Here is a 14,398-nt window from a genome sequence, read left to right as displayed (position 1 = left end):
CCCCGATGCTTACCGAACGCCCCGTAACTATTACGCGCATAAAAGTCCTTAAACGCCTTTCTAATGTAAAAGCACGTGTCACAGTCAGTCCCAAAATTGACATGACCTGGCAGTACAGAAGGGAGGGTGCACCACGTGTCCCAATAGAATAACCCGGGGTGAATGTACGCCCCGTTATATTATACCACCGTAAATATAGAACGCCACCCTGCTACGGGCTTCGGCCATAAGGTGACGCTATACGGGTTTTACTATAAGACGGAACAAGCCTGACTAAAGTCTGTTCTGCTTTTTTATTATCGCCTTGGCGACTGCTCGATCTGTCAGAGATATCTCTTTAATTAGACACATAAAAAGATAGGAAGGCTCCAAAATGTCTGGGAACAAGAATCTATACCTCATATAAAAAAAAATTATTTAAATTATTACAAAATTAAAAAAGTTTTATCGATATCCCCGTATACATACATACGTATGTACACGGTACCTGCATATGACGTATACCTCAGCCAATGCAGGCTGACTCAACGTACATCCCTAAGTGAATCCCTGATACTGCCTGACGCTGCCTGACGCTGTCTGACGCGAACAACTGTCTCGAGGTTAAAGCTCCACTTGTCTTAGCTCAAGATTAGTTGACGTAGGTTCGAAAAAAAGAAAAAAGAATTTGATGGGTTCAAAGAGAGATGGGACTATACACGTGATACACCCTCGCCCTTGCATAAGGCCAGTGCATATGACCCGATGATTTTTTGTTACCAAATCGTTCCTGTACCGAAACACGTGTTTAACGTTACGTACGAAAGTATTTACCACCGTGTATGTAGAACAGCTGATACTGAAATTGAGAATCTGGAAGGAATATGACGTGTGCTTAGTCTCATCGGAAAGCGTATGGCGCGTAAGGCGATAGAATTTGTATCTGATATTTTCTTGTGAACGGAGCCTTACCTCCGTGGTAAGAACGGAACTTTTCAGAAGTCAGGCACGACGTGTCATTTTCCGCGCGTAAATATTGCTCCGTCGATAATCTTCGACTGTATCTATATGCGCGACCCAGGCAGTTCGTTGTTTGTACTGTGCATTATCGTTTTTCCCTACTGCCACGTTATCAGCTGGGAAAAACTTTCCAATTAACCAGAAACCAAATACGGCCCACTTGGTCTGTTCCAGATGGTCGACAGAAGTGTCCTTGGCTTGGGTCACTGTCCACGTGAATTCTCATTGTCCAACGTTGCCTGTGTAGAATTTCGTTTCTTCACGTTGGTATACTGTCCTGAAATGACATAAAGACAATATATATGACTGGTGAGTAATTTTTTCAGTAATAAAATGTACGCTGTGTATTTTCATTTTTTTTTTCATGCATTTTCTTGTTATTTCATAGGGAAATTTTTGTTATGGGTTTTTTTCTTTTTTAATTTTGAACAGAGCCAATTACACTGTTGGTTCTAGGAACAAAATTTTTAGGTTATCTCGAACAATGTATTATCAGGTAGACAAGTATGCTGTATGTAAGAACGAAAAATAAATTACTAGTTGCCAGCTAATTAGTTGTCACTGTCTCGGGACGATCTTATCGTCGTTAACGAGAACCCAAAATAAAGTAAAAACCAAAAATTCGGATTTCCGGTTGGAAATATTTGAAAATTGAAACTGCGTAATACGGCCTTGAATAAATGATTTTTTAAATTTATTTTTGGATATAGAAATTCCAAAGTATTTCGAAATTTCATTGAAATTCCTAGAATTCCGTTTTTTTTTTCAAATTTCTTTTTTCCCTCGGATCTATACTTGTTATCCCGTAGAGAGTCGAATCCAGTCGGATTCACGATTTTCGATGACTATCCGTTTGCCTTTGTTTTCACGTCAAATATTAGCGTTCAACGTATATACATAAACCATCCGAGACAGCTATGCCCACCTTGGTCGCGTTCCTTCGTGACGGACAGAAGAAACGTAGAAGACGAGCAAACAGTCCCGAACACGTCATATACCCCCCGGCTTATTTCCATTATGGAAGATTTTGCCCTTTCCGGTAAACAACTGTTAGCAGGCGAGTGTTAATACTCGAATTCCCATATGGGTATTGTAATTATATAACATCGTAGATACAAGTTCGTCGTTGGGCTGTTTTGGAGACGGTTTCATTAACGTATTGGCTATTTTGAGGTCTGTCCTCGAAGAATTTTCAGCGCAACGGCTGTTTTGAGACACGAAGCAAGATATAAAATTCATAGTACATTTTTTCAACGCGAGACCTCAAACTATACGATCGACAAGTTTATATATGTATATATATGACAATATTTGTAAATGCAATTCACGTTAATCAAATTTTCATTTCTCGTTGATCCTAACTCGTGACTAATTCGATGCTCGTTGTTTGCCAAAATCTCATGACCTCGTGTTATCTCTTTTCTTAACTCTTTCTCTCTCTCGCTCTCTCTCTCTCTCTCTTTGACAAGTTTCAAATATTGACCGTAGTTTTCCGCTTCGTCGATTCATTAACGCCATATGCTTTGCTGGGTTCAATAATTCCATGTCGTATCCACGTATATTACAAGATGCGAATTTAGCGATGAGATGAATTTCGCGAGATCTCTCTCGGAGATGTATACAATAATCAAATAAATTTTTTAAAATTCGCTACAGTCCCAGAAATTCGATTCTACAGAGATCGACGAGACCAGATAAACCGTTATCAACGAAACCGCGAATTAACGACGTTAATAAATTACAGATAAAAAAAAACATATTTAGATACGATTAAAATAAGATTTTTGCCAGTTGCAAAAAAAAAAATCCCTATAACCTGTGCACATATGTAGTAAAACGCTTAAACGTAATGAGAGACCATAAAAGTTAGCCAGCCGTGAGTATACTCATATATATATATACACACATTATCCAGATATGCACGTAAATATATGTACGCGTGCTTAAAGTCGGCTCGGCAGTTAATTATCTGGTGGATCGTAGAGCCCATAAAACGTATCACGAATTCATAAGGTTAATTGCTTATTTGTAATGCGCGCCACTTTTGTTACTCGCCGCGCGCGCGATCTGGCGGCCGCCAGGTGAAACTGGCTTCCATATCGTCTAAGCGCAAATCGACGGTATTATACATCGTTATTATGGACTGACCTTCCCAGTGCCGGGATTCCTCTAGGTATGTTGCTGGATCGTGACGGAATGCTAATGAGGACAATAGGCTGAGTTCGCTAACGATGACGACGAGAACAGCGAGGATGAAGGAACATTAACGATCATAAGGGTAAGCCTTTAGCCACTCCCGACGGACGATGCACTTTAACCTTAAAGGTTATGAAAACTTGGTGACTTCGTTTGGAAATCACTAGGGTGCCTTTTGAATAGGTATAAAATTCCCCAGGGGTAGGTAGGGCTCGTGTCGGTAACGTTGAAATCTGCATATATAATTTATTTATTTTTAACCTCAATTTTCTTTTTTTTTTACCTACCGAGGGGGTTGCCTATCTCTCGTATCGTGAACACAGGAGGAGCGAAGTGAACGCGAGTCAAAAAAACACGTGGAATGCAGCCAAGCCAACTGGCTCTGTTCGGTAACAGGGATTCCTTTCATCTCGTGGGGTTTCTACTTTGTGGAGTGGAGAGCTGGGGTGGGACGGAGAAAAAAATAGGGGAAAAAGAAGAAACGACTGACGACCCCATGATGCCCCGTGACAGGCTGCTTCCACGGAGTCTCACCGTCCTATCGCCAACTCCAGAGAAATCTTCGGGCTGCCTGTATTGTTTCAGCTGCTTCGAGAGGAGTCTCTCCTCTTCGGGGATTTAACGTGGGGATTGGATATGGGTCTTTGGCATGGTGTAAGACCTCTTGTGGGGTATGGTCTTGACTACCAATTTTTTTTTTGCTTCTTGGTACAGTTCGATCTTTCTTATTGATATAGGAGAAAAAAAGTCCCTAGGAATTTAGATGCCCTTAGGTGCTGATACTGGAAAAAATTTTTTTACTGAATCGAGGTGAAATGAATTTTTTTTTTTAACAAAATTTCGGTTATGATATATATGACAGATTAATTAGGGTTGATAAAGATAATACGTTTTCTAAAAATTTTCCAAAAAAATATCGTCAATTTATTTAATTATTTTTCTTAAAATAAAATCATAAGTCACCATGTAGATTTATTTTTTTAATTTATTCCAAATCGAATTATACCTTATTCCAGTTTGTAACTTTATAACGTGATTTGAATTGGTTAGGCTGAAAAGTCCAATACAAATCGACAGGCAGTCAGCCATATATCCAATGTATGCATGCAGGTTGTCCAGCCATCCAGACGCCGTGCGGAATAATAATCATTAATGGCGTGTTCGCAATGTAATGACTGTTTGATGTCTCCCCCTGGTATAATAATAATATTACTGGCGACACGACGAAACGATATGGAATCCGCGTGCGTAATAGGAGGCGTAAAGCTCCGTGAGAATTTTATATATAATTTAACCTTCCACTGTAATTCGAATATATTGCAATAGCGATTGGTAAGCATGATTAGAATTTTTTTTAAGACTCCAAAGAAATATGGAATCCAAATTTCAGGAAGATACGATCCAACGAAATTTTTCAAAATCTTCGACCAGCTGATTTTTTTTTTAATTTCCCAAATATATATAAATCCTTTAGCTTCCCTTCTTACACAAATACTCCAACCTTCTAATAATACTACCGAGTTCACAGTCGGAAACGGAAGTCAGCTGACAGCTGGTTCCCGCGGCAAAACTCTGAAGTTACGAACAGCCAGTTAGCCGGCAGCACGTGATTTACGTTAACAGTGAGCACGCGACCGCAACTTAAAGTTTCCCCCCCGATTCTCATGTAAATGACCCAAAAAAAAGAGTGAACGAGAAAAATAAAATTTTCCAAAAATTCCAAAATCAAAATTCCAAAAATAACGTATCCAACAAGTGGAAGACCCGGTGAAGAAAAATGTATCCACTTAAGAAAAAATCATATCGTCCGACCCACGTTGCCCAAAATTTCGTTTTTCTGTCTGTTCCCATGAAAAACTAGACCGAAAAAAAAAAACAAAAAAAAAATTAGCGCACTTGAAACTGGCTCCAAAATTTTCGAGCAAACCATACCAATTTCGCCCGTGGTAACGTCTAGTGTCTAGACTGATGCACTTATGGCAATTTGTAACCCATAGCGAGAACTTGAGTATACCGGGTGTGTCTCTACTCGAGTATCCCGACCGCAGTAAACGGTAGATTATCGCAGACTATAAGAAGCGTACGACTGCGCGAGGTCTAAGTTGCTCAGGGTGGTCCGTCCGGTCGCCAAGTAAATGACTGAAGCAACTCCAGAAATTGGTTCAAGAGGTTCAAGAGAAAGAAAAAAAAGAAAGTAAGACACTTTCTTTCTCACTCTGAGTAAAAGTACCCACCTTTACTTTACAGGGTTAAGTAACCACTTTCCCAAGGGTCAAATTACTTGAGACAGTAGGGTACCTAACCTAACCTAACCTAACTCAAGCTCTAGGTACGTCGCCGCAGGAATGAAGATTCACATTGGTCCACTGAATATTCAGAAGCTTCAGGGCAAAATGTATAGGGCTCATGGCGGATGGGCATTTGGCTTCTATATTTAAAGTAAGGTCACTGTGTTATACATACGTATATACATTGCATTATACTATACCAAAATGTATCATACTATACCTATATCTACCTGACTCACTCGGTATACAGACTCGTACATACTTTTCCAAGATAGTGTACTTGCTTATGCACGCATTCACGTCTCCCTCGTTCTCTAACATTCATCCTTGTGCTTTAAAGATAAAGTAGCATAATGATACCGGCCAAGATATCCAAGAGAGGAGTTGTGCTTGGTTCGCCGTGTATACGTAACTTATCCCTTAACGAACCATAGAGCTTTATCTTCATCTCTCGATTACGTTAATCTCGTTGGGTCTCTTCTCTTTTTTTTTTTTAATCAAGATAACCATATAGATATATAATACATAGCAAAATTAAATGGGTGTATTTTTGGGGTTGGTGAAAATTTTTCTTTTTTTTTTTGAAAAATTTCATTAAATTTTTCCCATCAGAATACATTCTTGGAAAATTCTTTCATTCTTGGAAAATGTATTTTTGTGTATATCATTGCCACAAAAGTTTTAGAAATGCGATAAATTTGGGTAAAAAATTTTTGGTTATCTTGAATTTTCATATGGCGAACCACGGGTTATTCTTATTTGTTGGTACTTCGGATTAGTTAGTTCAAGAGAGATAAGTAATATGGACGTGCCTTAAATTTTGAGGGCGCAGGTGTCGCGCATTCCTTCCTTATACAACACACTGCATGCTGACAAGACGTCGGTTCGACTCGGGACTCTGGTTTCTTTTTTTTTCTTTTCTCTTCTCTCGTCTTCTTACTCCTCTTCTTTCGCAGGAATAGCCGACGATAAACAGTCTCTGGCCTCCGGGGAATATTCCAGCCCTCGTACAAACACAGCCTGGTTCCTTTCTGATGAGACCGATCCGGGACCTGTTCGACACCAGAACAACACGGGGACTATATAGATATGACAGTGTTTTCTCGATATAATTTGTATTAGTAATTTTCTCAAAATTTTTTTTTTCATTAAAAACATTGTTTTTCTGTTTGAAAAATAAAATTTTTTAAAATAAATTTTTCGTAGGGCGTACACAGATATTTTGAAAAGACCTGTAGCTAAGGTCCTGCGAACGCACGTGGGTATTACAAGGCACCTTCGTTCCTTGGAATCAATCTACGATTCCTATTGTCAATCGGGTTTCAATTAGCCATGCTTCTAGAAAACCGGCCGATTTCACCTGTTTGTTCCTCGCTCGACGTACAAGGCAAAAAAAGATAACAGAAGAAAAGCAAGAAAGATAACAAAGCCACGACACAGCCTCTTTTTCTCATTACATTGAACTTGAGGTCCAGGAAGATTCAGACGGAAATTCGATTTTTTTTATTTCCAATATTTTTTCACCCCGTCACAGTTTCTACCAGTGAAAATTATTTTTAGGTTTTTTTGGATAAAAATTTTTTTTTCGAAAAAATTTCAATATCTCACTTTCATTTTTCTTACCGTCCAATAACTCAATCCTTAAACGAACTCCATCACGATCTTATGCCGTTAACGGTTTCGGTTTTACGATCTTACCCAAAAACGGTATTCGGGTAAATTCGTCCGAATGGCTCTCCCTATGTACAAGCGACTCTTTGTCAATGTACAAATTCTTGGCAGCTGTAGTGTCCAGGGATTACACGATTAAGCTATCTCGTATGGGCTGGTACCGTGGAAAGTGCTGTTTGGGAAATTTTCCTGAGTGCAGATGTCCGCCATACCGCAAAATACCCAGAACCGTATTACGGTCTGCGTATATATGTACAGGCATACAAACAATATATCAACATGTTCGACACGTTTGCTACAACAGTAGGAACAATGTCCAGCAAGCATACGGTGAACATTCGTGCACTGAACATATATATATTTTTTGTCCGAAACTTGTAAAAATACACGTGTCCCACGGGGAAGCTGTCCTTCTCGCTATTTTCGCAAGGACTCCTCTCGTGCGTAATTACGGCCGAAGGACGCTCTTTAAAGGTACGAGGGTAACATGTACATTTTTTCTCTCTAGCTTCCTCGTGAGAACGAAGCCGAGCGAATATAAATAAAATTCAAGAGCGAACGATTTAAAAAAATAATTTTTATAACTAACGGTACACCCGGTATAAAAATCTTATATCCGCCCATTGATATTTAAGTATAATTAAAAAGAAATTCGCACGATCTATCTTATCCTAGTTAGAATACAAAAAATTATACGTATATATATATCCAGGCATCCGTGAACCCGAGTATATCGAATATCCAGGCTAATCGTCATCTCAAGTATCCCATAATTCCTGAGACGCCGTCTCGATGCGAATCACCATAATAAATAAGGTAAGGTTCGCATAAGTTTCCGACGTAAGGTTCGATTAATCCTGTACAATATAAACCAGTATAATATCCAGCGCTATTAATCCCGAGAAAAAAAGAAGGTGAAAAAGCATCCCAATAAGATATCCTAGTCGCATAATAGTAAATGGCCCTTCAAGCATAGGCGTCGTCGTTCCCGTTGCCATATCTCATATTATATCCAATGGCTTTCAGGGTATTATCCCACTCAGCGGCGATACTCTCCCGTCCATACGAAATAAAGACGCGTATATCGTAAAAGTATGGCTGCACTACGTGTGCTATCTGAGTTCAAGGAAGGAACCTTAACGTTAGTAGGTATAGAGGTGGGTGGGCAAGTATCAACCCAAGTGGCGGCACAGAGGCCGAACTAACTCTTGGACGGCTGGCGCCGTTCTGTCGCCTCCCTCGAGCAGCCGCGCCAACAATGCATGCAGCGCCCCCGTTCCCCCACTCCGCGGCAGTTCGCATTACTACACTTGAAAAAGGTTTACCCCCACCACACTGGCCGACGGGTCGGGACAGGACTGTCGCTGCTCTACCGTACAGGCTTGAATTGTGGGATTGCACTGGCACCATCAGACTATTCAGGCAGCCGGCAAAGTACTCAGGCATCCAAGTAGGCAGGCAGGCAAGCAGCGACAAGCAGACAGACAAACCAGCCAGTCAGGCTCCAGTCACGTTGGGCACGAAGCGGCGCCCGTCCGCACCAGTCAAGTCAGTCTGTTGCCGAACACGACCGAGTGCGGACGTACTCGAGCGCTCCGAAGTTTATCGTTGAATCCGTTGCCTTTAATTTTAACGAGCGTCGACGTATACCTTGCTCGTGAAACAAAGTTTTTTTATTCTCAATCGAACAAACGTGCTTCGAGAACTATTATGACGGCTGGACCCAACCGAGCAGCTTTAGTTTTGTGATTCTTTTACCTTCTCGAAAGGAACTGTGTTGTTTTGGATTTACGATACTGGATCCTGGACTGCTGCGGGTCGCGTTGTGATCTTTGGATTATAAAAAGGATTGTTGTGACTCGTACCTGGGTGCTCCCGAGGAATTAAGGACGGTGGTACACACCGATAACTACGAAACTGTGCTTCTTTTATTTAACATTAGTTTTTCATCGGATCTTCGATATTGTGATTTCTGTGCGTGGGTACCGGATGCGAGGATGAGCGCACACGTGGTGGAGTCGACTAGCGAGTTCTCCGCTTTTATGAAAGGTGATTTGAAGTTTTATATATTACATAAATAATTGAACTGTCAGGCGAAATTCAAAATCCTGTTAGATGAAAAAAAAAAAGAAAAAACCTTTCTCACCGCGGAACTCGGTGTATTTTATCAAAATTTTGAAACATCCATCCAACTTCTATCTGTATCCTAACGAACCACTTGAAAATATTCAATATTTAAGGGGTTAGCTTAAACTTCTATCAGATTCCCATACTTCACTCTTGCTTCGATACCTTCTTCACTTCCAAGTCGATACCATCAGTCTCCTCGCCAACAACACTAATCTCCATTCCCATAGCCCGTTCTCAAACCATCCAACCAACAACACTATAACCGAAAATGGAGAAAAAATTTTGAAACCGCATCAAGAAAAAGTATCGAAGAAAAATAAACAAAGATCCGTAAACTTCCAAGAGATTCGCACAAACAGTAGTATCAATTTACCCCCTGGCTAGGAATATACAGGGGTTGGCGATTCCACGTCAGCATTTCTCTGAAACCTACTGCCGGCTACTAATTTACGTCTAGCTACAGGTCTTCCCATAGTTCGCCTGGCGTATACAGCGTTTACAGTCACTGGTGTAACAGTCGGCAACAAACTATCCGTATGCGAAAACCATTCGGTATCCAAGTTTATCAGTCTCCAACTATTTAGGTATAGATTACCTACCTCGCTCCCACAGTACCATCCAACCGTATATATACATATATACACCTACATATAACAGCAAGAAGACAAGTAGTCCCAAAGAGGCGCGAGCGCGCTCTCTTAATAGGTCTATAAAGTATGCGCAACGTAGGAACACCCCGTATAATAAGCACTTAAATCTCACGGTAGTAAAGCGCCTAGTTAACTGCAGGGCTAATACAGTAAAAGCCGCGATTGCGTTTAACGGCTGCCCGAGTCCGAGAGCCGCGATTGATTGTTGTGGGAGAGTCGGGCCATGATAATTATTGTTATGAGAGGCGCCAGCGGGACGAGAGAGTGATCGCGAGTGAGTGAGAGAGAAAACAAGAGAAAGAACGGTAGAGACAATAACAGTTGCGGTTTCCGATAGACGCACTGGTGCGACGGAGAGGACCGATCGGCTCGCAGGAGGAGCGCGAGGGAGACGCAAAGGGCGCGGCGGCGGCGCCAGCGTGGGTCGTCCCGGCGGCACGACGCCTCGGCCAACGCTTACCAAGCGCAGACTCGCTCACTTACCCGCCAGCGAGACGTCACCTCTTGACCGCGCTTTAATCTCTTCCGATCGTTCGGAATCGTTCCCTTATCGATTTTTCACTTCGGACCGATCCGAACAGATTTTTCCGAAATTTTTTTTTTTCACTCATAATTCTCACACATGATTTTTTTTTCAGCTGATCAGGGATAAACCTATCATTCTGTATTTACCTATGACTGATACCAGTGAAAATTTTTTTTTTTAATTCTGTACAAATTTTTTTCGAATTTGTCACTTACGGTTTGTGACTTTTTTTAAATATATATATATATAACATCTCATGAGCCATGTGTTTGATGGTTTTACCAGATATCTCATATATACGCATATATTACCTGTGCCATTTTTCCTCATGGTTTTACCTGCCGGAGTCAGACTTTCCGAGAAGTCCGACCGATACGTCACTTCGGTACGATTGACACCAGGCACTTGTTCCGAGTACCACGTGTTACGTAAGATTATCAAAAGTACACGCTAACGCCGAATAAACAAACAACTGACCCACTGTGACGTAATCGATTGTTCGGGTAACGTTCGACGTAAAATTTACACGCCGATAGTGAAAATTTGACGGCACGATAACAGGCCGGGTGGATCGCACTGTTAGATAATCGCTCGGATATATTAGTATCATAGACGCAAGACACGTCTGGTACTTTATCAATGATAAGCTAATACATTGATGAATTAATCGATACGTACTTTTTCCAAGGTACAGCATCTGTCAAGTACGTTTTTTTTTTTATACTTGTACAGACTGAGGTAGTATATATATACATATTTGCTCAGCTGACTCGTAGCGGACACGTGTTAAATGTTGTTTTGCCAAATTGAATCTTAAAGCCGGCAAGACGTCATAAAAGAGCCCAAGTATCAACCTTACCCGATCTTAATTAACTGTCCAATCAATTACTCAGTTTTTTAACACTTTGAAATTATTGCTGGGATCGATTAATGTATAAAAATAAATTCAAAAAATTCTTATCACTCATCCTTATTACCCTGTATCTACCATGGGTCTCGTGACGTATGGCATACCGGTGCCCACCTATTATGACCTAAACATAGTTATCAACCCCAAACGATTATGGTAAAAGGTATGCGCCGTCATCGTGGAATTAATTGGAGCAAGGTCGTGACGTAAGAAATCCTAGCCTATACAAATGAAACCCGGTATATCAAAGGTTGCAATGTAATTTTCTGACCTCATCGATAACAAATCTATAGTCTTGATTCCCTTGTGAATTTCCTACCGGCTATTACGAGCTACGTAGTATATCCCATATATATATATATACTTTTACACCCACCTGAGGTGCCAGACAGGAACCTCGCACCTGCTACCTGTGGGATCATCCCAATTTCTTTTATTTCCTTTTTTTTACCCTTATATATATATATATCACCCGCCGTGAACTCACGGGAAAATCTAATATAAGGGTTCTTTTCAACAGCAACCTGTTCCCTCCTCAACCCCTATACCTGTTTACACTTTTAGTTTCACACCCCCCTAGACTCAACCCCTGGCAACAGGGGTACAAGAGTCCCAGTCAAAATTTTTTTTTTTTTCAAGTTGCCAATACTTGCTCCCCGAACGTACAGCCCTGCTTCGGTACACCTACTCATTAATTCAACGGGGCGAAGGGGTCTGACAAACGCTGCTCGACCTAACTGCACCCGATGACTTTTATTACGCACCCCGTTTCCGGATCGTCCCTCCTATCGCTTATGCATATCTGCATTAAATTACGCGGGCATTACGACATCACAAATGCCTCCCAGCTCGACACGAGAGAGGCAGTCATGTGCGCGTACGTTATTGGAATTAGCACCGTAGCCTGTCTCCCTCTTGCGCACTGCGCAGATAAGAAGCGCACCTGTGCAACGTAATGGCCAACCGGGTTTCCTCATTGCCCGTGTAAATCGCCGTCACGGTTTCGCTTCCTTCCGCCGGGGCACCAACGGAATTTCATGATAATTTCACGATCCGTATAAGCGATACTAAACAGCGCCTATAGTCGGTTGACGTTAGGTGTATACATATATACGTTATCCGTAAGTTTCCCGATGCCCACGGGCCTTAGGTTTTACATAGTTATCGCGATCCTGGTATACGGGGGCTTACACCAGCCGATTATCTATGGGAACGGACGCGAGCGCCCCGGTTTTTTTTTTTTTGGTTCGGTGAGAAAAAAATTTTATAAAATAATTTTCAAAATTTTTTTTACCTTCGTCGTATACCCTTTTATATTATAGCTGTTATCGCAATTTTTTTGCGTTTATATCGCTTGGAATTCTACGGTCACTTGGGATAATTACGTTATCGTTGTTCCTGTATGATACGTTAGGCTAGATATGCAGATATCCCAGGGTGCCTCGATACGGTTTTTATCAGTGACGGCTCAAACAATCCGAAGACCCCGCGATAACTCGTCGATCGCGTTATCAGGGATGTCCTCGCGAAATTTTTATTAGCGCCGTTTATCGTGCCTCACGCTTCGATTATGCCAATGGAAATAAGCCGGGCGACCGAGACACGCGTTGGCGCGTGATCGGCTCCCACGAAGAAATCATGACCCCAGGAGGTTTGGGCCTGGCGATGATCTTGCTCCTCGTGCCCGTTTTGGCGAGCACTGATTAGAGGCTGACTGATAAGAAATTGGGTCCGCGCGCACCGAAACGCTCGTTGATTACTTAATTGGAAGAACGTCTTATTCATTAATTTTTTTTTTATCAAAAAATCGATCGATTCAAAAAACTCTCTTATCGCGTGATAAATTGCGAAATAATTTTATGCGGAAAATTTGACTTTTTTTTTTTTTTAATATTATCACCTCCCACCCCCTTGCCGGCCGCGTACTGGTGAATTTGGAAAAAAAAAATTTTATCCTCTCCTATCGCTGCTCTGTTTCGCATTAACATTCCTCGTCGCGATAATAACTATTCCCACGTCTTACGCGCGAACGCGGTCAGTTTTGCGCAGCAGACGTTCGACATCTTCCGAGGCTAGATAACTGATAAGGCGCCTCCTCGACGCTCTAATTCTTTTCTACTCTCACGCAATACTCTCGGTCATACGCGTAATACACGGAAAATACGCAGTCGATATTAAATTACGGCAAACTCAAATTAACAATCGATCATCAATCGGCTGATCGTCATACAGGCCTGAGTGGCGTGCGCCATTTTTATTTTTCACATATATAGTTAATTAAAAAAAAAAAATTTATTCTAACCTAAAAACGTCTTTTGAACTTAGCACGTGTCGCAGTGACCATTTGGATTACAGGGTAATGACGTTTAACGACCCGGGGTACCTTCGTGCCCGCTTCTCTGATACCTTAAGGCCAGTTCACAGGGCATCCAATTACAATCAACACATAAAATAGACATTAAGCTTTACCCATAACTCATATGGAACATTGAAGCCAGCGGTAACGTCGTGGGTATCACACTTAGCGACGGTAGTCGCTTCAATGAAAGCTACGATAAAGCCCGGTACACACGAGTACCCGCATGCAAGCACTCGAGCTTATTACGTATATGAATCCGTGACTTGAAAGAAATGCGAAAGGGGGCTTTAGGGTGTCGCATCTAAAGGCTCCTTATCCTTTCTCCGGTTTTCATTGTTTTCTACCGCTGCCACAAATCATGCGTATAACATATATATATGCTGTGCGGCAAGAGTCGCGCCAGTGCGGCGACGTCGAATCGTGCTGGCACAGCTGGTGACCGTCGCCTCTTTCGCCCACTTCGTCGACGATAGTAGTACAGTCTCCATGTAATATATATATATATATATATATATAAACTCATGTACTATCACTCACACCGTCAACGACGGGATCTGTATAAACCCGCGACTCGACTCAACTCTGGCTGACTCGACCATCTGGCTAGCGCCATCCGTCGCCCTGCCCCCCTTCCGCCCCCGACCTCCAGCCGTCAGGCTGAAACCCCCT

At 41.7% G+C, this 14,398-nt stretch overlaps 2 protein-coding genes across 3 annotated transcripts in view; one reads left to right on the top strand and one right to left on the bottom strand.

The window, feature by feature from the left end:
* Window positions 1-23: 23 nt before the first annotated feature.
* LOC107273899 overlaps window positions 24-14,398 on the bottom strand; it is a 16,851-nt gene continuing 2,476 nt past the window's right edge. Inside the window, exons 1-3 of one of the 2 annotated variants that reach the window (XM_025091173.1) lie at window positions 8,361-8,622; window positions 6,296-6,535; window positions 24-1,276 (exon numbers count right to left, since the gene is read on the bottom strand). In XM_025091173.1, coding sequence (XP_024946941.1) covers window positions 1,259-1,276; window positions 6,296-6,535; window positions 8,361-8,600 — 498 coding nt within the window. In that variant the 5' untranslated portion in view covers window positions 8,601-8,622 and the 3' untranslated portion in view covers window positions 24-1,258. Of the gene's footprint in view, window positions 1,277-5,604; window positions 6,536-8,360; window positions 8,623-14,398 lie in introns of those variants that run through there. The other variant, XR_001539357.2, reaches the window with a different exon arrangement.
* LOC107273898 (protein atonal homolog 8) overlaps window positions 8,577-14,398 on the top strand; it is a 14,022-nt gene continuing 8,200 nt past the window's right edge. Inside the window, exon 1 of the mRNA XM_015752509.2 lies at window positions 8,577-9,203. Coding sequence (XP_015607995.1) covers window positions 9,152-9,203 — 52 coding nt within the window. The 5' untranslated portion in view covers window positions 8,577-9,151. The remainder of the gene's footprint in view (window positions 9,204-14,398) is intronic.

The sequence above is a fragment of the Cephus cinctus genome, unplaced genomic scaffold (assembly GCF_000341935.2).
Source record: "Cephus cinctus unplaced genomic scaffold, Ccin1 Ccin1_scaffold1857, whole genome shotgun sequence".
Classification (NCBI taxonomy): domain Eukaryota; kingdom Metazoa; phylum Arthropoda; class Insecta; order Hymenoptera; family Cephidae; genus Cephus; species Cephus cinctus.
This window is presented reverse-complemented; position numbering and strand designations above follow the sequence as displayed.